This window comes from Haliotis rubra, unplaced genomic scaffold (genome assembly GCF_003918875.1).
Source record: "Haliotis rubra isolate DU_JTF1 unplaced genomic scaffold, ASM391887v1 Scf409, whole genome shotgun sequence".
Lineage (NCBI taxonomy): Eukaryota > Metazoa > Mollusca > Gastropoda > Lepetellida > Haliotidae > Haliotis > Haliotis rubra.
Genome location: NW_025767090.1, coordinates 83,989 through 106,241, shown reverse-complemented (window position 1 = coordinate 106,241; position 22,253 = coordinate 83,989). Strand labels below are relative to the sequence as shown.

The window sequence follows — 22,253 nt, the reverse complement described above, 5'->3', positions numbered from 1 at the left end:
ATACCAACGTTACAATAAGCCATGACAAGTGATAATTATCTATACAAAATAAGGCCATTTTCAGTGGCGTTTATAGCATTGCCGTTTTCCAGTAATTTACTAACCAGCGTAAGAGCGACTGGTTTGATTGTCAACGAAACGTCAAATGTCCGGGTATTTCAACGAACCGTTTTCTCCCCCATGGAAATTGTCTATTTTTTTTCTTAAGTTAAGTGGATCGTTACGGAAGGGGGTTAGTGAAACAATCTAAGCCCGTTTGCGTTTTGCATGAGTAGTATAGTGTCACATTGGAATGAAATGTCGTGAGACAAAATGGTGGACGGTGCCATAACGCGGTATTAATCTATATACGCTGGGATAACGCGCCATGCAACGAGGACAGTTAAATGGATAATTTCTCTGAGATTTGCCTTCCAACCGCTTTAAAACCGGAGCTCTCTGTCAAACGACTGACATGCAAACGCCGGTAATTTGCTTGGGTCCGCTGCATTCAACTCTGTTCCATTCCACTGTTGTGACAACAAACCCATGCTGGTATGTTTAATGTAGAAACATAAGAATTTCACGGTCGACGGACCAATCCAGGAATGACTGCTTAACCAGTGCTGTGGTGTATAACCCTGTGTTCATGTGAAGAACATCGTACCACTACCGTGACTTCAAAGCGGGTCATTAAACTTTATCATCCGTTACAAACGCCCTGTGTTCTTCTGGAGCGGTTGCCCTTTGGTGCTGCGCCCTTGCAATGTTCCTCCTGTTGTTTTCAATAGGACTGGCGTTGAACGTTGCGCACGGGGAGTTCTACAGAGGGAAGGAGGGGTACCGCCTCATCAACTCGGGGGGTTCGAACTCGGAATGTTCCCGGAGTGATTGTTCCCTTTCGCGATCTGAATGTGCAGTTCTTTGTAGTCAAGAGAACTCGACATGCGCGAGCTTCAACTACAAGCCAGCGGATGGTTCCTGTGTTCTGAATCCAGGGGAGCTGTACACCTTTGACGCAAAGTTTGAGGAGAACCTGTCCTGGGCCTATTATGGACCCGTTGCCAAAGAAGGTAAACCGTATTTCAAATTATTTCTTAGTTCTCCATATTACAATTCGTGAAACTAATTCCATGCGTCTGGATACGCCTACTTTAAATTGAAGTTGAGTCATCCGTATATTTCAATAATTGTGTCATGATATTTCTTATTTATGTGTAAAAAAACGACTGTAAACGAATTAAGGATGTGTGATCTATTTTATCAGAAAAAAATTGTATCAATTTCGACGACTTATAGAGCGATGGTTCCATGTACACCCCAATTATGCTTCTGAATTTGTCAGCACCACGCCCGTTCTCTTGGAATCAACCAAAATGGTAAACGTCTTAGACTTGCACCAATCTAGGCTTTCCTACATCAAGCTGTCACACCGTTTAATAACAGGGAACTTCACTCACTCACTGACCCAATGAAGCCAGGTCCCTTGTCTTTGAAACTCATCCTTGTCAAGCATTTAATATCCACTGATATAACTGAAACAACTAAATAACAACTTCATCTATTCTATCTATTCTGTGTTCCATCAGACGTCCCCGACGTTAACGTCAGACGTACCGCTACGATCGAAAGGTGCCCGTTTCACAAAGTAATCGTAGCGCCACGACTGTCGTAAGTCTATGTTTAAGTATGGGAGTTACGACGGTTGTAGTTATATTGCTTTGTGGAACGAGGCCTTGGTGAAGGTTAAAAAAGTAGCACTTAAGTCTTTACAAAAAATTAATTAATTGTTACCACTTAAAAGATTGATGGTTTCATATTTCCTGCCCTGTTACGCCATTTACGTAAGAGTAGCAGCGCAGTCTGAAACGAACGTAAGTCGTACAGTCTTTGGGGTAATATAAATGACATTGTACGGTTTTCAGCAATCCAGTCCTATATTTTTCACCGCTATATTACCCTTTACGACATGGAATATTTTAGGTTAGATAATCGAGACTGGGTAATTTCTGGCGTTATCGTAACATGCGTACTACAGGGGAAATGACCTGGGCCTAGATTTTCGAAGCTCTCTTAGTGCTAAGATAGTCGTAAGTGCCATACATTAACGTTAACTTACGACTATCTTAGCACAAAGAAAGCTTCGAAAATGTAGGCCCTGAATATTGTCGCTTTGTTTCAATATGTGAAAAAGAGGGATTTATTGGGGGAAATAGCAACGCGTCTCATTTTAATAAAATTCTTTTCAGTTTATGTGTGGTAACTTCTTATTGCATGTGCTTCCAACATACCAATTTGCTATGACTATACAGTGATCAGTGTGTGGAAGTTCTTATCATTAAGACATTTCATTGCATAATCTTTTTTCAAAACTATGAGGCCTGCATCATTTCGTCCTCGTGTCGGGCTGACACTTTTTGATGTAACCGGGCTACTGTTCAACATGGCGACCCAACTCAGGCAGTGACTATTTTGAACCATTTCTAAATGAATGGTGAGATCTGGTTTTGAATTCGAACGAATAGTTATTAATGAGTTAATTCACGAATACTGTACTGGGTAGATGTATAAAGAAAAATGTAGGTTTTCGGATGTAAGTTCGGTATCGTTTTACTCCATGTCCATTCTATATAAAAGCAGTGTGACCTGGCTTTGGACTGAATTCCCGTCATGACATTTCTTGAGTGTACAGGCCAATTCTTACTGAAAGTTGGATGTTAGACTGTTCAGTAAAACTGTCTGTTTGAGTTTGATCCATTATTTATTGGTTATTAATGACAGGAAGTTCAGGATCTGTATGCAACTTGCATAAAGACATTACGAGCATTTTATTGCCAATTACCAGACCGATAATATAGCAATGCAATGATGGTTCATTGAAACCTGACGTGTGTGAACATGCAGCGTATTATTTTGTCATGGTTTCACTTTGTTTAAAAGACTTATAAATATAATTTAAGTGAACGATCAAACCCGGAAATTAGACCCGATCCTAATTCGTTTAATTATCACCCGGACATGTCAACAATTTTGGCTTAACGGCGTGATGGATGGATCTGATTCTGATTGTAGAGACAGCACACGTGGAATGGGGAGGCTCAGTGAAATGGGGTCGGTCTGCTAGCTTAGTGGTTAAGGCTCCCGGACACCCCGGTTCGATTCCTAACATGGGTTCAATGTGCGAAAGCCATTTTGTGAGTTTCCATACTCTAAATACAATATTGACAGACAGACAGACATTTTATTCAGTAACAGACCTCCGGCTCATAATACAATCATGAAAATATGTAACACATCAGCGCATACTTACGGTATTAGCAGTTTGTGTTTCTTGTTTACATGATATAAGAATAAACATACATTTCTTATCATATCCATATTTTCATTCTGTAGAATAGATATAAAATTTCTCATTGTGGGGAAGTTACTGAAATATTTCTTAATATATTTATACAATACAATATTGCAATGCTCACTTACTGAACATGGAACGTCCTTTGTCTTCTCAAAGTAGACTTTCCCGTGTTTATGTGATCATGCTGTGCAGAGTAAAAAGTACATGCTGAGAACTTTTGTTTTGTTTTCTTTAATAGTGATATGTGATGATATGCCCTGGTTGGATGTCTCGAAATTCGGATAACTCGATATTTTTTCTTGGTCCCATGAATATCGAGGCAACGGTGCTCGACTGTAGTTCGATACGTAATGGTGCGTAAACCGGCTTTCACACGACAAACTAATGTTTGACAACACATGTTGTTGAAATTTTAAAATTTGTCAAACTCGCTTTTTCACACGTCAAACTCGCTTTTTCACACGTCAAACACATGTTGTCATTTGAGCGCCATGCCTCTATCGATGCGGTCACGTGACAATTTCGTTTGACTGGGATTGGTTGTTTCTAAAGCGGCCTTCACACGGCAAACTAAAGCTTGACAACACGTTGTCTAACTCGAGTTTGAGAGTGTGAACATTCCAACAACTCGCCACCAACACCAATTTCAGAGTTGTCAAACAGTTCTCAAGAAATAGAATCGGTCTCTATTCTCACCAACTTTTCCATCAAACCTTCGGTATTGTCAAACTCGAGTTTGACGTGTGACGTGTTGTCAAACTCGTGGTGTTCAGAAACAACCAATCGCAGTCAACGAAATTGTCACGTGACCGCACCGATAGAGGCATGGCGCATGACACGAAAGTTTGACATCATGTGTTATACCAGGGAGATATATAAGGGGGAGTGGTCACTCCTCGGAAAGCCCCTTAGCGTATGCCTCGGCTCGTCACGTGACCAGTGTAGCCAATATGGCGGCAGCGTAGTTTTTAAGATTAAGCCCGGTTTATTTTCAACAGCTGATTGCATACGCGGAGTGTTGTGACAACTGAAAACCTACATGTAGAAGATAAGTTACCTATTCTGTCACTTCATTTTAAGTCAAATAATTGTTATTAGTGTCAGTATTAGTACAGTAGATTTGTAGTAAAGTTTCAAGTCGGCATGTTGTAGCTCACTGGCTTCAATTCTCAGTACATCTTTCACATACACCTTTAATTTTTATGAGGGGAATATACCATCAGGTGAAAGGTGTTTGCAAATAATAGTGATATTTTTATAATTTTAAAAAATGTGTGAGGGTGTTTTTGAGGTGTGTGAAAAATATGACATATCGCCGATCTGCCATTGAAATACTACAGGGCGTTGTTTGAGTGTTTCTAGTTATTGTTCTAAAACATCTTTCACATACACCTTCAATTTTTATGAGGGGAATATACCATCAGGTGAAGGGTGTTTGCAAGTAATAGTGATAGTTTTATAATTTAAAAAATTTGTTAGGGTGTATTTGAGATGTGTGAAAAATATGACATATCGCCGATCTGTTCTGATACGCCATTGATGCTTGTGATGCTTGAGTGTTATAGTTCTAAAACTTCTTTCTTTCTTGTTGATCTTAGCAGGGAGACTATATAAGGTTGTAGAGTATCCCTGATCTTAGTATGTGACAAAACTGGAAAGGTGTTTACAACGCTTTGTGATGGTGCTAAACTTTCTGTTTTTTGAGGGGTCTGTGACAGTGTCAGTTAACATTCTGTCAATGTCCATGCCATTCCACACATGCAATAAGATATCTGAATTAGTTACTAATGTAAAAAAAATTCTCAAAGTAGATTTTTTTTTAAAAAGGACAGCTGATGTTAACACATGTGTTCTACCGATAGTTTTGCATTTCTTTAACATGTTTGGGGAGGGATGGCCGTGGTGTATCATTTATTCTTTCATTCATTCACATATGTTCTTTTTCTTTTGTTCTTTTTCTTTATTTCTTTCATTAATTCACATATAATTCTTGCTCTTAATTCATTTATTCATTCATTGTAAAATTCCGACTGATACAATACACTGACTGAAGTACTGTTAAACGCAGCCGAAGTTGCGCTGGGAATGAACCAAGTCACTGTGTGCGTTGGAGCGCAGCCGAAGTTGCGCTGGGAACGAACCAAGTCACTGTGTGCGTTGGAGCATGACGAGGCACATGTTAATTAGTACAAATGGTAAAGAAAGCAAGCGAGTGACCTATCCCTGTTGTAGAGTATCCCTGGTTATACGTGTGAAAACGTGAGTTGACAACTTTTAAAATTTTATCTACATGTGTTGTCAAACTTTAGTTTGCCGTGTGAAGGCCGCTTAAAGGGTCTCTTTATGTGTATGAGACAGTTACAAATTCAAGCATCACTGATTTTTTACATTTTTTAATTATTTTTTATATGTATTGTTTTCCATCATCATTCATGGTGGGACGAGTATTTTAAGTTTCAGCTTGATTAGTCCAGGGTTTTACAGGGGTTTTGTTTATTAAGCTCAGAAAAGCATTTGAGAGGATTTAACTTTACACTTCATGATCAGATGCGCGATCAATATCAATTTTGTATTTGTTTTACTTAAGCTCCCCATTAGCGGGAACACTCCTGGCGGATCCTTTGTCCTGCTGTAATACATCATATAAATAACAGGGGTTGATCAGTGGAATACCTTGTTATCAATGTCAGGAACAAAAGGGTGCCGGTCATGGATATGTATTGAAAGATAAACACCTGATTCGAAGACAAATACAGGCATTAATATATTATACATCGTTCGTGATTCTTATTACGTGCAGACAGCCATGTCGACACAACTCAGTTGAATCTTCACAGGAGTCCGGTAAATGAATCGTGACTGTTGATATTCTCGTTGATGTAGCTAAGAGCCACGCAATTCTTTGGAATTATTCATCTTAAAAAATTCACAAAAATACGAGAACTTTTGGTATAAGTCAACGTAGGAACCTGAATACATATGCTTGAAGCAAGTCACTACTTTCACTTCACTGATGCGACAAATTGAAAATATCTTCCACATATAAACTTTACTACGGCATGGAAAGTATTCTTTTGAAACTTTTGAAACTTTTGAAAGCAGCTTTTGAAAGGGTTTAATATAGACAAACTTAATGCATAACAACTTTTTTATTCCGTGAAAGCGACGTTTCGGTACAGATTCTTGTACCGTTGTAATGCCTGCTTGACAACGATACAAGAACCTGTACTGAAACGTCGCACTCACGAAATACAGAAGTTTGTCTGTATTGTACCTTCCAACTTCTAAAATGCCACTCAAAGAAGTTTCGAGTGGATGTCTGAGATGTCAAAATGGTGACCCTAAGTAACAATCTTTTGTTCAACACAATACCATCATACAGTTTTCTCCCATGAAAATCCGGGTTAGAATTGGTCTTCAGCATCCCATGCTTGTCGTAAGACAACGGGATCGGGTGGTCAGGCTTGATTGCTGACTTGGTTGACACATGCCATCGTATCCCAATTGCGTAGATCGATGCTCATGCTGTTGATCACTGGATTGTCTGGCCCAGAGTGTGGCGTGAAAAAACCAACCAACCAACCATACAGATTTTCATGTCGTCGTAGAGCTGAAATATGTATTACTGACTTATTCCCTATAAAACTATTAAATAAAGAATTCATAAAAATCATACAATAGATGCATTATTATCTCATTTTCAGTCTTTACCCTTTTTAGAGATTTTTTATATTATTTATAGATCATTTGAATAAGGGAACATGGCTGGTTGCCTAGCGACTGCCCGCCAGATGTCATGACTGAAGAAGCAGAAACATCGCGAAGATGGCAAGTTATGAAACCTTGCTCAAAGAAAGTTGACTCCATTGTAAAAGGTTTTAAAATGTTATTTGGATGATTGACATGTACGTGATTGTATCCTTGCCCGTGACTACTTTTCAACCTATTCATATCATGTGATTATCTCTTATGAACACTCAAATGAGCAATTCATTGTTTCACGAACATATTTTCAAATATATATAAATCACACATTTTATTGCTACGATGCAACATTTACGAAGCTACATGGCTTTATTCTTATTTCGGAAATATACTCCATCTGAGCCCATGAAAATAATAGTGAGTGATTTTTCTTTGTGACCCGGGTCTTCGGCGTGACGAGCGAACGCTTTAACCATTAGGCTACCCCACCGCCCCCATGAAAATAATAAAACACGCCTTTAGTCATAGACCGCCTCCGTGGTGTAGTGGTTAGAGCGTCCGCCCGGAGAGCGGAAGGTCGCGGGTTCGATCCCCGACCGCGTCATACCAAAAGACGTTGGCTCTCGGCATTAATGGGTACAACAAGGACTGGTCGGCTCGGAGTCAGTATACTTTGTCTGAGTGGGGTATTCATGCTTCACTGCGGCATGGTATCTCAGTGAGCTAGCACTATACAACCAGCTTAAGTCTGGGCTAGTACAAGCAGCCGCACATACACATACACACGCATGCACGTTGTCATATGAGCGAAATATTCTCAAGCACGACGTAAAAACCCAATTTCACCTCACCTCACATTTAGTCATATATATTTCACCGAATCGGCTTTGCAGTATCCTGTAGTTCTTTAATTTAACAATACTATGCATGCATCATTGTCCCTTCTTTCCTTGTGTACGGCCATTGTATGGCTAGTAAAGCAACAGGATACTGACAACCCCAGTAGACGCTGTCAACTTTCTGGTCTCTTGTTCCTTGTTGCCTCGGTAATACGTCTCTATATATCTAATACGCTTTGGGGCCCACTTAAGTGAATTTGAAGCGTTTTATTTGTCCATACTGAACAACGATGAATATGAAACTACTTACCAGCTTACATGTAGTAATACTGTTTTCATGATATTCGCTGAACCAGTTTTGGTTTAGCTCAAACTATGTGGAATGAAAATGGGAAGGGTATTTCAACAAAAACGTACATTATATTAGGGTTAGCTTTAAAATCCACGAGCTATGCCGAGACAAACTAGAGGATGATGGTATGAGCATCAAACAATGTTACCGGGAAATCACGAATGCTAATTCAGCCACTGAACTCATTGCAACTAGTTTTCGCTCACGATAGTCTACCACTGTCTGAGGGTACTACCACTGGATACATCGAGTTCAAAGGGTGAAACACATCATGGTTGTCGGTTTTCTAAGAGTGATTGAGTGAATGAATGAATGAATGAATGAACTGGGTTTACGCGGCGATGGTTTATGACTCATGTGGCCAAATGGCACCGTTTGGCAGCCATATTGGATTGAAGTTTTTGGTCATTTTTGTCACGAGTTTTCTGAGTACCTGTCTTCCAAAATGTGCTTTGCTCGAACCATCAGCTCCAGAGCTTCCACAATGTCCATACTTTGTGTCCAGGAACTACTCTGCACATTGAGCACAAACAGTGCCGACATGTGCCTTCGATGGCCGCCATATTGAGTCCTAATTCTGGGCCAAAGTTCTCGCCAAACATTTTCAAAGACTTCTTCAAGATTTATTCAAAAGGAAATTAAGCATGAAAATACTGAAAACACTTACTAAAATCTATGTAACCTGTAGGCGTCTTCGTCTGATAGCAGAGGTTCTACTGATTCCAGAACACTAACTGTTTTGGCTATAAACCTAAGAACAACGGTGCTACAGTATGCTAAAGAGGGAACTATTTCTCTTCCGGGACTACTTGTACATGACCCCGCGACCTCGGCTGTCTTCAAGAGATCCACACTCGTTTCACAAACTTGTTGGCTGTGGTTTTGAGATCTGTTCACGATTCCTGGCCCTCAAAAATAAATTTCAAACACCTGTAAATCAGACATTGGGTACATTTCGGCTATGTTTGTCCATTGTATTCTCCAATTGTAGCCCGTCGCTCGTAAGAGTAAGGAGAGAACAGGAAAACATGATTCAAGCCAAAGTCTTATATTGCTTACTAAAATTCGTGTCACCAACGGCCTGGATAAACAGCGTTCGGTTCGGTCGCGGCCACCCAACAGTAAGTGTACCTGACAGTTGGAACAACGGGTTCTTGTCCTTCAAGACTATTTTTCCCCATTCTCTTCCCACAGAGGCTACTTGTCATATCTTCCTACGAACCTCTGTTCTAATACGGCCATATTTCCCGGTTCTCGTAAAATCCCCTAGCGGCAAAAGATCGCAACACGAATTATCTCCCTTCTTTCTATCCAATCAGAACACGTGTTACATCGACTTAGATTCAACTTGACTAACACAAGCAAATGCGGGGCCACAAATATCCCCCATCTGCCGGGGACTTGTGTTGATATTACACACAAGACGTTTAATGGCTAGCTTGTCCGTTGTCAACGAGGGCGATGGAGACGCCACTGATCCGCCATAACATGACTGAGTTCTGTCTAGAGGCTACGTAGGAAGATATGACAGGAGTAACCTCTGTGGGAAGAGAATGATTTTTCCTGTGACACCAACTGATATTCTTAGATCCATGACTATGAGCTTTGAAATAAACTGAATGCAAGTCAGATGACATAACTCCTATTTATACATTCCTACACTGGCGTCCTGGTGCATCTCATATTGACTTTAGGATCCTCCGAGGAAGTTCTCAAAGGGTAACCTGGTACTAAACGGCTTGTCGCATAAGGACCATGGAGCCTACATCGTTGCTCACGGTTATATTTTCTTGCGTCTTTTCTTACAGTCAGCAGCAACGAGTGGACGCTGGTCTTCAAGGCGGTCAGTGGGTCTGGTATAAACTTCATAGAGTCCTGGTCACAGCCTGGGGTGGCACATGACCTGGAGCTGACCAATCAGAACCCTGCTTCCTTCTCGAAGTATGCCGCATCCTCAAGCTACCCTTTCTATCGGTCTCACTGGTTGGATGATTGGTCGACGGCAGGGATCAAAGAGGTAAGAGGATATGTACCTGAACATGGTAAAACTACTGCCTGGTAGAAAATAGTATACATTTTGATTTGACCAAAAGTGTACAAATAACAACGTTCCTAAACAGAAAACATTCGCCGAAACACTACACACATAAGGGCAAAGCACCACTAAATTCCTGATACCCACTGAAATACATCACCATCGAATGTGGCCATCGACATTTTTGTGGTTCTGAACTCCAAGCTCAAACAGCAAGGGAACTTCATACGAAACAAATTGTTAAAAATGAAAAGAGAACACTCGCCATCGATTCTGATTAGATTATGAGCCTTTGTCTATGAAACACGTTCCATATGGTTTGGATGCAAGATATTTGCGAAACGGTGGCTCACCATCGTCACAAACACATGTAAAGGCAAGGCAATTGTTCTCCTCAACATATGGTACGCGTCAAATAGGGAACTATAACAGAGGCTATTATTTTAAACTGGTGCGTGGGGTAGGGGAGGGTACTCTCACTTTTTCTGTATCATCACTATTAAAGTTTAATAGCGATTCATAAACACATGTTCATGATGCACTCGGGGTCGTACAGTGGACTTTGCTTTAATTTGGATTTCTTGAGGCTGTGGAAAGGATTCTGTCGCATTTATTTGATCAGTGTACTGAGCTCTTAGATAGACTGGTAGAATTTCTAAGATGCGCTGCGCAAGCGCCTTTTTCACTATTTGGTACTAGTGTTGAAATTAATTAATTTTATTACGAGATTGGGTTACTTTGCTTTTGAAACGAAAACACATAGCTGAAGAAAGATGGGAAGAGTTCTGAAGAGTATGCAGTGGTGGGGGTATTTTCGTGTCACATCGAGGCAGATTTATCAATTTATTTATGTTATTTCAATTCACACTGAAAATCAGGGCGATTGGAATGAAAATTCAGTAGATTGGAAACTCACGCACACGCACAGATAAACCACGGACTACCCAACCGTTTCTTGTCTGTTTCCTTTCATAGAGACTAATATGTCTGTGTTAATATTTCCTTTCGGTTGGGAGTGTAATGATATTTAATGTCACAATATCTATTGAGGTTGAGATAACTGGTTGGAATAAAAGTTTGGTACAGGTAGGTAAAAGACAAGCGTCACTTTTGGGCGTCTTGAGGCTTTCCTATAACTTTCATTTTTTTACAAATCCGCTGTTTCACTCATGTCGATGATCGTTTGTGTTATGTGTTTGTTGTCTGTGTAATGTGTCTGCGTGTCTGATGTCTGAGTAGTTGGCATTGTGCCTGTATCGTGTCTACTGTGTCTGTGTGTATGAAATCTGTGAAGTGTGTCTGGTGTCTGGACAGTAGCTTTGATGTCTTCGTTGTGCGCGCTTGTGTCTATTTGTTGTCTGTGTAGTGTTTCTGACGTCCGTGTAGCACGTGTGTGTGTGTGTGTCTGACGTCCGTGTAGCACGTGTGTGTGTTTCTGACGTCCGTGTAGCACGTGTGTGTGTTTCTGACGTCCGTGTAGCACGTGCGTGTGTTTCTGTGCGTGTGTTTCTGACGTCCGTGTAGCACGTGCGTGTGTTTCTGACGTCCGTGTAGCACGTGCGTGTGTTTCTGACGTCCGTGTAGCACGTGCGTGTGTTTCTGACGTCCGTGTAGCACGTGCGTGTGTTTCTGACGTCCGTGTAGCACGTGTGTGTGTTTCTGACGTCCGTGTAGCACGTGCGTGTGTTTCTGACGTCCGTGTAGCACGTGCGTGTGTTTCTGACGTCCGTGTAGCACGTGTGTGTGTTTCATGTTATGGTGCATAACCTAACAACCAGCTGGAAAGCCCACTATCTGGATCAAAATGTATTTCAGCCAAAGTGAGTTTTTATATTTCATGGACACAAAAAGAGAGTGTATGATGTATGTGTATTGTCTGATGTCGGTTGTAAATACAGGTTACATGGCAGAATAACGCAGTGCAGTGTGCAAGTGTTACGTTTCTTTCCCGATGTGTATAATTCATGAACACGAGTCTGCCTGATCGCATGATTGATGAAATACTTTCACAGCCAATTACGCCGTTTAATACATCTGACATGTAACCGTTTATGTGAAATCGAACACAACGCGACATTCAATGAGTGGTGTGTAGAGTTATGTTTGAGGCCCAATGTTATGTGTGATCATTTAATTGCAAAATTATTTTGTATTTCTAACATTTAGGATATTTTACAACATTATAAATTACGTCTTAGGAGCATTTTTACCAGGCTGGAAATCGATGTCAGCAAATGAACTACTTCTAGTTCAGATATAACAATTACCCTAATGAGTTTACGCTCTTAAGTTAATTTTCAGGTAATAGAGGCATTCATATATAATTGTTACAGTTTATTGCATAATGCTTTCAGACTATTTTATTTTTAGTGTTCTCATATTCTATATTGTTTGATGCCTCGAATAGAGTTCCCACATTCAGTGCTTTTGTCATGGTCATTAACCGGTTTCGACTGACAGGCAGCTTTTATGAAAATCAACCGTCACCATTTTATTCACTTCTACTTTACCGCTTGTTTTTCATCCGGTCTTTAACGGTAACATATGATGTCATTTGTGGCGCGAGTTTGTGTGGTGGGATACATGCGACGTGATTCCACAATGCGGTGCGGCATGATATACCATGTAACGCGGTTGCGGTCGGTTTGCGTTGCGTTGCGTTGCGTTGCGTTGCGTTGCGTTGCGTTGCGTTGCGTTGCGTTGCGTTGCGATAAATTTACGTTGGGTTTGGTTTGGTTTGGTTTGGTTGCGGTTGGGTTCTGTTCGGTTGCGTTGCGTTGCGGTCCGATAAATTTAGGTTTGGTTTGGTTTGGTTGCGGTTGGGTTCTGTCCTGTTCTGTTCGGTTGCGTTGCGGCCTGACACCACGTATGTGTTGTTATACCAGCTATATGACACTTTTACTTGTCAGCTTGTAAGCTGTTGTGCAGCTTGTTCCCGTGTGATCTTGCGTACTTAGTCATAACTTTATGCTCCTGTGCGAACTTTACAGACCCATAAGTTTTGATAACAATTTCATAAAGAATCATAGAACTTGCAAATTTATGTGAATGGAAATACACCAAACCGTGCGTGGTGGGCGAGCTGGCTAGGGCGCCTGGCTAGTGATCCAGCGAGCATGAGGTGCTGGGATCGAGCCCACCTGTGACCGGGTGTAAAAACCTAGGAGTCAACTCTGTGTGCAGTCTCTTTCAGTGTTGTGTACAGTACACAACCCAGAACCCACGAATCCGTTGGTATATGACCAGATGGTGGCCACATGAATACGTGCAAACACCTAGTTGCGGATACAGTAACGTGCAGTGAACTTGTACAAAGTACTGTGACTGTGTCCCAGTCCACCTAGCTGTGAATGGGTACCTCGTTAGGATGAGAAAGTCACATTAACTTGGTGCGACTAGTGGCTACAAGAGTTGTGTGATACCCAGGAAGTTGAGATGGACATCCAATGATCGAGGGAACAAATACCAACGCCTTGAGCATGCACTAATGCCTGGATATGTGCGCTATATAAATATCCAATAATAATAATAACATAAAAAAAACATCAGGGCATAGTCGCATATACAATACAAATCCAGTATTGATAATCTTTGCCGACAAAAGAAACACTTCACAAAAGAAAAGATGAAAAAAACGCAGAGGTCAACAATAAGCAAATTTATTAAACGCATTTAAGTGTACATAAGTCGATTAAGCTTGAACATAAATAAAGGAAATTCGACACATGGATGAACATATGTATTGTTGTCATTGTCAGCATTAACTCAGTCCATTCACTGCACATGTGTGGACACAAGGGGTTCAAATTGCTTCAAACACACATCTTCTAATACTTGCAAACTCGTCGTGCAGCGTGCTCTATCGCACAGCCTGCTCTGACAAATGGCGTGGAAATCTCAAATCGAGGCTCGGCCGCTAGAAAAGTTTGGCGGTCTTGTACGACCTTGATATTATATCCAATGACATTGTACATTACAAAAATACACTTAATAAGCGCAAATAACACTTAACAGGTGTAACCAGTCACCCAGATGAATTGTGAATTATTTTACGACTTTTCAAACAGGGGCAGTCTGTGACGTCTTAATTAAGGTCATGCTGCCTAAACCTCGTCATAAAATATAGAAATACGATTTTGTATCAGTTTAAAATTAAAATTAACTTGTAAATACCATTTTCTTATGAAACAAGGAATTGGAATTTCGTGTAACCATAGTTGTTTGTAGTGTCTCTTTTCACTTTCACACGAGAAAATTCGGATCGGCTGAAAATTAGTTCCTTGTCTAAATTGGTTTATGAGACTCATGTATCGGTTTGCGGAGTGACGAGCGAACTCTTTAACCACTAGATTCATCCATCGCCCCGTTTCTAAGAATAAATCTTTGTTGGGTCCGTCAACCTCATCAGCACCTCCCCACTGAACCCCCGAATCATTTTTTTTTATCCCTCTTAAACTTAAAAGGAGTCATGACCTCTGACTGGCACACCCCTAAAACGTGTTTGTCGACCAATTTATAATATGCTAATTGTTTGTTTGAGCTTGTCTCCATTAGGAAATTACATTGTAATGAGCTATTAACGACTTGCCATTGTAATGAGCGATCATTTTTGACAAATATAGAACATCGCGCAGCAGACTAGGTCACTCGATGCATGTAATGATAGGTTTAACATGAAACAAGATGAAACGCTTCGTTGACTGGGCTCCGCACCCCAGGACATATCCCCCGTGACAAAAGAACGCCATGTAATAGCTGTTATGACCAATGTCGTCAGTGCAATGCCCCTGTGGCTAAATTGTCTTAAATCAATCAAAAACGTTTATCAAATGCCCCAAAATCAAAGTCGCGTGATTTTGACAACCATTTCACAATAATGTTTTATCGCCTATAATCACATGACTTGGTTTACTGCCGAACTCCGGGAAGAAAGATATGTATCAAAGAGTTTAGGAAATTATACTAGTCGTAAAACTAATTGTGTGAAACAAACAGCTGCAGAGTCAGTTTGAATAACCGAAATGTCAATGTATCGTGAAAAATGAGCAGGCTATTAACACACGTTGTTTTTTAGACATATGTTGGAGTATAATCGGTTTTATCGATTAGTATGATTGTGCTTATCAATTTTACAATCGGTCTCACTCGGCTTATTCCGTCAAGGTGAGATGTCACGTAGAATGGTTGTCCTATTACGTTGGGGTTGAATGAACATGCTTTTTCGTTTCATGTCCTGTTTTTTAAATTTTAATAACTTTTTATATTTAAAATATTCAGATCAAGACTTGCGTAGAGTGCAGACCCTTAAGTGGCCCAGAGGAGAGAAGGTCTGCCTCGAGAGCGAACTTTCGGTGCCTTGATACGAGCTGTGCCATATTAAAAGACGCGAAGAGTACCTGTTACACCCTGACGTTCTGTAATTTCAGGGGGCGGTGGGGTAGCCTAGTGGTTAAAGCGTTTGCTCGTCACGCCGAAGACCCGGGTTCGATTCCCCGCATGGGTGCAATGTGTGAAGCCCATTTCCGGTGTCCCCCGTCGTGATATTGTTGGAACATTGCTAGAAAGGGCGTAAAACCATACTCACTAACTCACTCTGTATTTAAGTATAATCCATCTTTTCATCGCCTAACGATTGCATGATTTCCGACCACCTTCACAACTCAGACTTCAAAGGGACAACCTATTGTGTATAGACCAGTGTCGTTTCACAAATTGTTAAACCATCCTTTCAGTCAGCTTCTCGGTTTCCGTGATGGAATATTAAACAGCATTACCCTTTTTGGTTTCATATTTTCATCGTATGTGGATAGATTTATGACAAGTCTTTGTTATTTGTTTTCCAAATGGAGACTGCACGACTTGGGGCAACTATCGCAGTAACATAGAAAACTAGCTCACCAAATAATGATAATTGAAACTAAGGATTCTAACAGACTGACATTTATAACGTTCAACCAAATGTATTTGATAATGCAGTCTCATCAAAATCAGATCTTGGTTCTCGCTACCACTAAACAAGAATCTGGAGATATCTCATTTCATGTCGCGTGCCGATAGTGACCAATCAGAGCGTTGTTTACCGGATCCGGAAAGTTACAGCCCTGCGATGCGGTAATATTGTTTAGCGTTACGTTGAACTAATCTGAGATATTTTCATCGAACGTCTTGGCATTATATGTCCAAATGATCAGGTGAAAGTATTTCTTTGTAAATGTATTAGGATTTTCACACTGAGAGTTCGTTAATATAAATGTCACCATGAAGTTAGAATTTTATGCCAGTGTGAAAAAAATGTCCTTCTTTTCATCATTGGTCTAAACCTTATATGTCGCCATTAAATGGCACAATTTCTAGTAATCCAAATCTTTTAAACTTTAAAAGCGCCATCGATTCACACTCAGAGTAATTGGGTGAGTGAGTGAGTGAATATGGTTTTACGCAATATTCCAGCAATATCACGGTGGGGGACACCAGAAATGGGCTTCACACATTGTGTCCATGTGGGGAATCGAACCCGGGTCTTCAGCATGACAAGCGAACGCTTTAACCACTAGGCTACCCCCACTCGAAAAATACAGTGAAACGTGTAAATGTGATGTGCATTCTCAATTAAACGTTTGTTGACATACTGTGTCTGTAATGTCAGGAACGGCTATGTGCAATGGACACTGATGTTGGAAGTTGGAACAACACCTTTGTCGCACGATCTCTTAACGTTTCACAGTTAGTTATTGGCATGATATGTTAATGATTTTGACTTTTCTTGGTAAAAGGCGTATTGGCAAATCATCAAATAAAATCTATGGTCATCTGACGTTCAACAAATTACACTTTTAAACTAATTATCTCATTAAAGATTTAAAATATTAATAGTTGTGATGACTTTTTATTATTATAGTGTTGAGTATCATATGCTACGTGTCTATGTGGTGTTAAGTAACGTACGCTAAGTGTCAATGGTTAGGTGGTGTATACCATATCCTAAGTGTCAATGGTTAGGTAGTGTATACCATATCCTAAGTGTCAATGGTTAGGTAGTGTATACCATATGTTAGGTGGTGTCAATGGTTAGGTAGTGTATACCATATCCTAAGTGTCAATGGTTAGGTGGTGTATACCATATCCTAAGTGTCAATGGTTAGGTGGTGTATACCATATCCTAAGTGTCAATGGTTAGGTAGTGTATACCATATCCTAAGTGTCAATGGTTAGGTGGTGTATACCATATCCTAAGTGTCAATGGTTAGGTAGTGTATACCATATCCTAAGTGTCAATGGTTAGGTAGTGTATACCATATCCTAAGTGTCAATGGTTAGGTGGTGTATACCATATCCTAAGTGTCAATGGTTAGGTGGTGTATACCATATCCTAAGTGTCAATGGTTAGGTAGTGTATACCATATCCTAAGTGTCAATGGTTAGGTGGTGTATACCATATCCTAAGTGTCAATGGTTAGGTGGTGTATACCATATCCTAAGTGTCAATGGTTAGGTAGTGTATACCATATCCTAAGTGTCAATGGTTAGGTAGTGTCTACCATATGTTAAGTGTCAATGGTTAGGTAGTGTATACCATACCATATCCTAAGTGTCAATGGTTAGGTGGTGTATACCATATCCTAAGTGTCAATGGTTAGGTGGTGTATACCATATCCTAAGTGTCAATGGTTAGGTAGTGTCTACCATATGTTAAGTGTCAATGGTTAGGTAGTGTATACCATATCCTAAGTGTCAATGGTTAGGTAGTGTCTACCATATGTTAAGTGTCAATGGTTAGGTGGTGTATACCATATCCTAAGTGTCAATGGTTAGGTAGTGTCTACCATATGTTAAGTGTCAATGGTTAGGTAGTGTATACCATATCCTAAGTGTCAATGGTTAGGTGGTGTATACCATATCCTAAGTGTCAATGGTTAGGTGGTGTATACCATATCCTAAGTGTCAATGGTTAGGTAGTGTCTACCATATGTTAAGTGTCAATGGTTAGGTAGTGTATACCATATCCTAAGTGTCAATGGTCAGGTGCTGTCTACCATATGTTAAGTGTCAATGGTTAGGTGGTGTATACCATATCCTAAGTGTCAATGGTTAGGTGTATACCATATCCTAAGTGTCAATGGTTAGGTGGTGTATACCATATGTTAAGTGTCAATGGTTAGGTGGTGTATACCATATGTTAAGTGTGTCAATGGTTAGGTGGTGTATACCATATGTATGTTAATGGTTAGTCAATGGTTAGGTGGTTAGGTAGTGTATACCATCCTAAGTGTCAATGGTTAGGTAGTGTATACCATATGTTAAGTGTCAATGGTTATGTGGTGTATACCATATGTTAAGTGTCAATGGTTAGGTGGTGTCTACCATATGTTAAGTGTCAATGGTTAGGTGGTGTATACCATTACCTAAGTGTCAGTGTTTACACCGCCATGTTAAATGTACAAAATATCATTTTATTTCATGTTAAAGATCGCTACCGACTATATGACATGCAAACAAAATGGCGTCTGCCTCTCGACTGGATTTTTAACATCAGTGAAACATATTCTGACAAGCATAAAAATGCTATAAAAATTGTTAATTATGTTTCAGCTGAGTGTTCAAACCACTCAATGTATAAAATAGCTTAAATGAAGCAGTGCAACTGGGTAAAATAAATATGTACAAAGTGAACAGAAAAGCAGCTGATCGACATGCGTCATATTATGACGTCATACGATTGTTAGCGCTACAGCTTCTCGGTGGAGAACTTGGCGGTTACCGTGGCAGCGGGTAATATTTTTTTCAGTTGTCACCTCACCCATTTTCTTCCGGGAGGTAGAAGGGATCATCAATCTTGCACACATGTACATAAAAATATGAAACTATTGTGGGAAGGGGGTGTAATTGATTTTGTATATGAAAACAGTGTGTGTGTGTGTGTGTGTGTGTGTGTGTGTGTGTGTGAGAGACTTAAGTTGTACATACATTTTAGTGGTGTGTGTGTGTGTGTGTGTGTGTGTGTGTGTGTGTGTGTGTGTGTGTGTGTGTGTGTGTGTGTGTGTGTGTGTGTGTGTGTGTGTGTGTGTGTGTTACATCATCAGTGTTATAACATTGTTTGCCAGAAAGAAGCGATCTCAGTGTATCTGGTTAACTTAAATACACCCCAGAGAGAGAGAGAGATAAATTATGAACATGATCCCATATAGTTCACCCCCACCCCACCCCTAGCATGAAATGCATGTGGCATGAAATGCATCTCTTCATCCAATGACCCAATCGATCTCAAACTGTGCAAGTGGATGTTTTGTCAGACAACCTAATCACATTGTAAATCACCGATTTTATGCATTTGTATTAAAGAATCTGTTTGCGGGTCCACGTGCATTTCATGCCAAACTATAAGTAGCATATGTTAAGTGTGGATGTAGCATTGAGCAAATGTCAACAGTGTTATAGTTTATGGCATAACGGATACTGTCGTGTCTTGTCCTTACTTCAACACATGCTTGCTGTCACTAGGTGAAGCTGGGACTGTACGAGAACGGTACAGAGGTGTTGTCCATGACGTTTGACGGCGTGGCCAGTAGCAGGGACGACTGGTTCTCCTACGCCCGACTACGCACGCATCCCTACACTGTAGATCTACCAACCTTTTCGCCAACCTTCTTCTCTATCCAAGGGTAGGTAGTGTAACAGGCGGGAGCAATGTTTTGTTTTTATAACCCGGAAGTTCAAGGCACCACAACGCAAAAAGACACTTTATGACTGCATGTAGACGACGTCAGTTACGACCTCACATCAGTTGCCTCCGCATGAGATGGTTTATGTTTGGTCTGAGGATATCGCATTACGTCAACTTAGACCAACCAATAAAATGAACAAAATGAAGTCGACTTTAGTCAGTCAGAGCACAGCTTTCTCAAACTTTACGGCAGAAGTTTCAAACTGGCGACTTCCAGTCTAGTCAACGCTTTGAAAATTAGTTCGAAATTGAGAAAAAACAAATTATCAGCACTTTCTAGAATGTTTATTGAGATTGTACGGCAAAACCTCAAACTGAACAGATAGATAGACGATGATTTTGGCGGAATCAGTCGTGCGACGACAAACTGTCGTTCGAAATACACCCTGAAAACTATGTCATCGTATCCCAATTGTGTAGAACGATGTTCATGCTGTTGATCACTGGATTGTCTGGTCCAGACTGGATTATTTACAGACCGCCGCCATATAGCTGGAATATTGCTGAGTGCGGCGTTAAACCAAAACCAAACCAGTTGGACACACTGACCTGAAAACATTAATCCAGGTGATTCATTCATACACATCTTACACCAACAGGCAGTTGTTCCGGAAGTTCTACATCTCGATGTCGGGAGTCTTCAACAACTGCAACAACTTCGGCTGGCTCATCGTCACAAACATGGTGGCCAACGTTTGCAACTTTGACAAGGAGAGTCCCAAACCCCAGTTCCTCTATGCTAAAGGTTCGGAGGGCACAGAGTTCCAAAACAAAGGTTTGTTCCATCAATCGTAAAAATATTCCAGTTTCAGCCGCTTGTGGTGCCGTGTCACGTGGTACAGGTCACGAATCAATGACGTTGGTAAGTAGGGTAGATAACTTTGACGGGTGACCGTGTTCGCCATGTTGATAGTTTATTGAGCTTCTGTCCAGTACCCAAGTAGCACTGTCGCCTTCGCTTAAATGAGTCTAGAACCGTGTTCGATTCCCACCATGGGTTTAATATGAGAAGCCCATTTCTGATGTCCCCGACATGATATTGCTAAAAGCAGCGGTGGGGTAGCCTAGTGGTATGAAGTGGTCACGCCGAAGACCCTGTACAATGGGTACAATGTGTGAAGCCCATTTCTGGTGTCCCCCGCCGTGATATTGCTGGAATATTGCTAAAAGCGGCGTAAAACCTCACCAACTCTCTCACTCTTCACCCAGCAGTAAATGGGTAGATAGCGGAAGAGATGGATGTGAATGTTAACCTTCCCCGCCTCACAGGCAGCTTGTTTTTTTATGATCCCAGGGAGCTGAGAACACAACTCGATTACACACAGACCCAGTGACTGCTGTAAATGTATAGCGCTTTGAACATGCTTTAGGTGTTATCTGGTACATTCTGAATATGCAAATTAACATTATAATATTGTCGGTTTCCATAGCATTAAGAATACATAGAGAATCTCACCCAAGTGTCTGCTGATATCAATTATATCAGCACGAGTTGATAAAGTTACAAATATCTGAGGTATTTTTACTTTTATCAACGAGTGTTCATACATTTGATATCTCACGAGGGTGAGATTCTATTTATCATAAAAAAATCACTCTTCATTTGTTTCCAATGAAAAATGTACATCTCTGCACACTGCCAATAGACTTGCAGAGAAGCGATGTCATAACATTGTGACGTCAGCGAGTGTATGATGTAATAGCATTGTGAGTCATGTAATTTGACGATGTCAAAGCATTGTGATCTCATGTAATTGATGACGTCAACGCTTTGTACGAAATCTACTTGTACAATGTGTGAAGCCCATTTCTGGTGTCACACGCAGTGATTATTGCTGGAATATTGTTAAAAGCGGCATAATACTAAACTCACTCACTCACTTTAGTGGAACACCGTTTGGGATGATGAATTAGTGTAAAAAATTAGGGGCCCATAACTCTGTACAGAGTTGCGCTCCTTTGCAGTGAAAGGATCCATTGTCCATTATGATCCTCGGCTTGGGATTAAATCCAGACACAAACTACATGCCAGACTTTAGCACCGTTGACATTGTGTTTTGGTAAATATCATGTGACGAATAATATATTTTTTGGTGTTTTTAGAGTATGGAAAAGCAGAGGCCCTTGCAGTCTTTGTGAAGTTTGTGTGAAGACGGGATGTGAAGTAAAATCTTAACACCAATGTGAAGGTCTGAGCACATCATTTGGCAATAAAGGGTTTCTCCTTAACGGACTTGCTGATAGTGACGCCGCTTCAGTGGCAAATG

General features: G+C 40.6%; 1 protein-coding gene across 1 annotated transcript; it reads left to right on the top strand.

Moving 5' to 3' along the window:
- Nucleotides 1-397: 397 nt before the first annotated feature.
- LOC124287938 lies at nt 398-22,215 on the top strand. The gene is made up of 5 exons (XM_046724430.1): nt 398-1,052; nt 10,039-10,247; nt 19,764-19,924; nt 20,586-20,761; nt 22,090-22,215. Exons 1-5 carry the CDS (start codon nt 746-748, stop codon nt 22,134-22,136), a joined length of 900 nt encoding a protein of 299 aa, XP_046580386.1. The 5' UTR covers nt 398-745; the 3' UTR covers nt 22,137-22,215.
- Nucleotides 22,216-22,253: the final 38 nt, after the last annotated feature.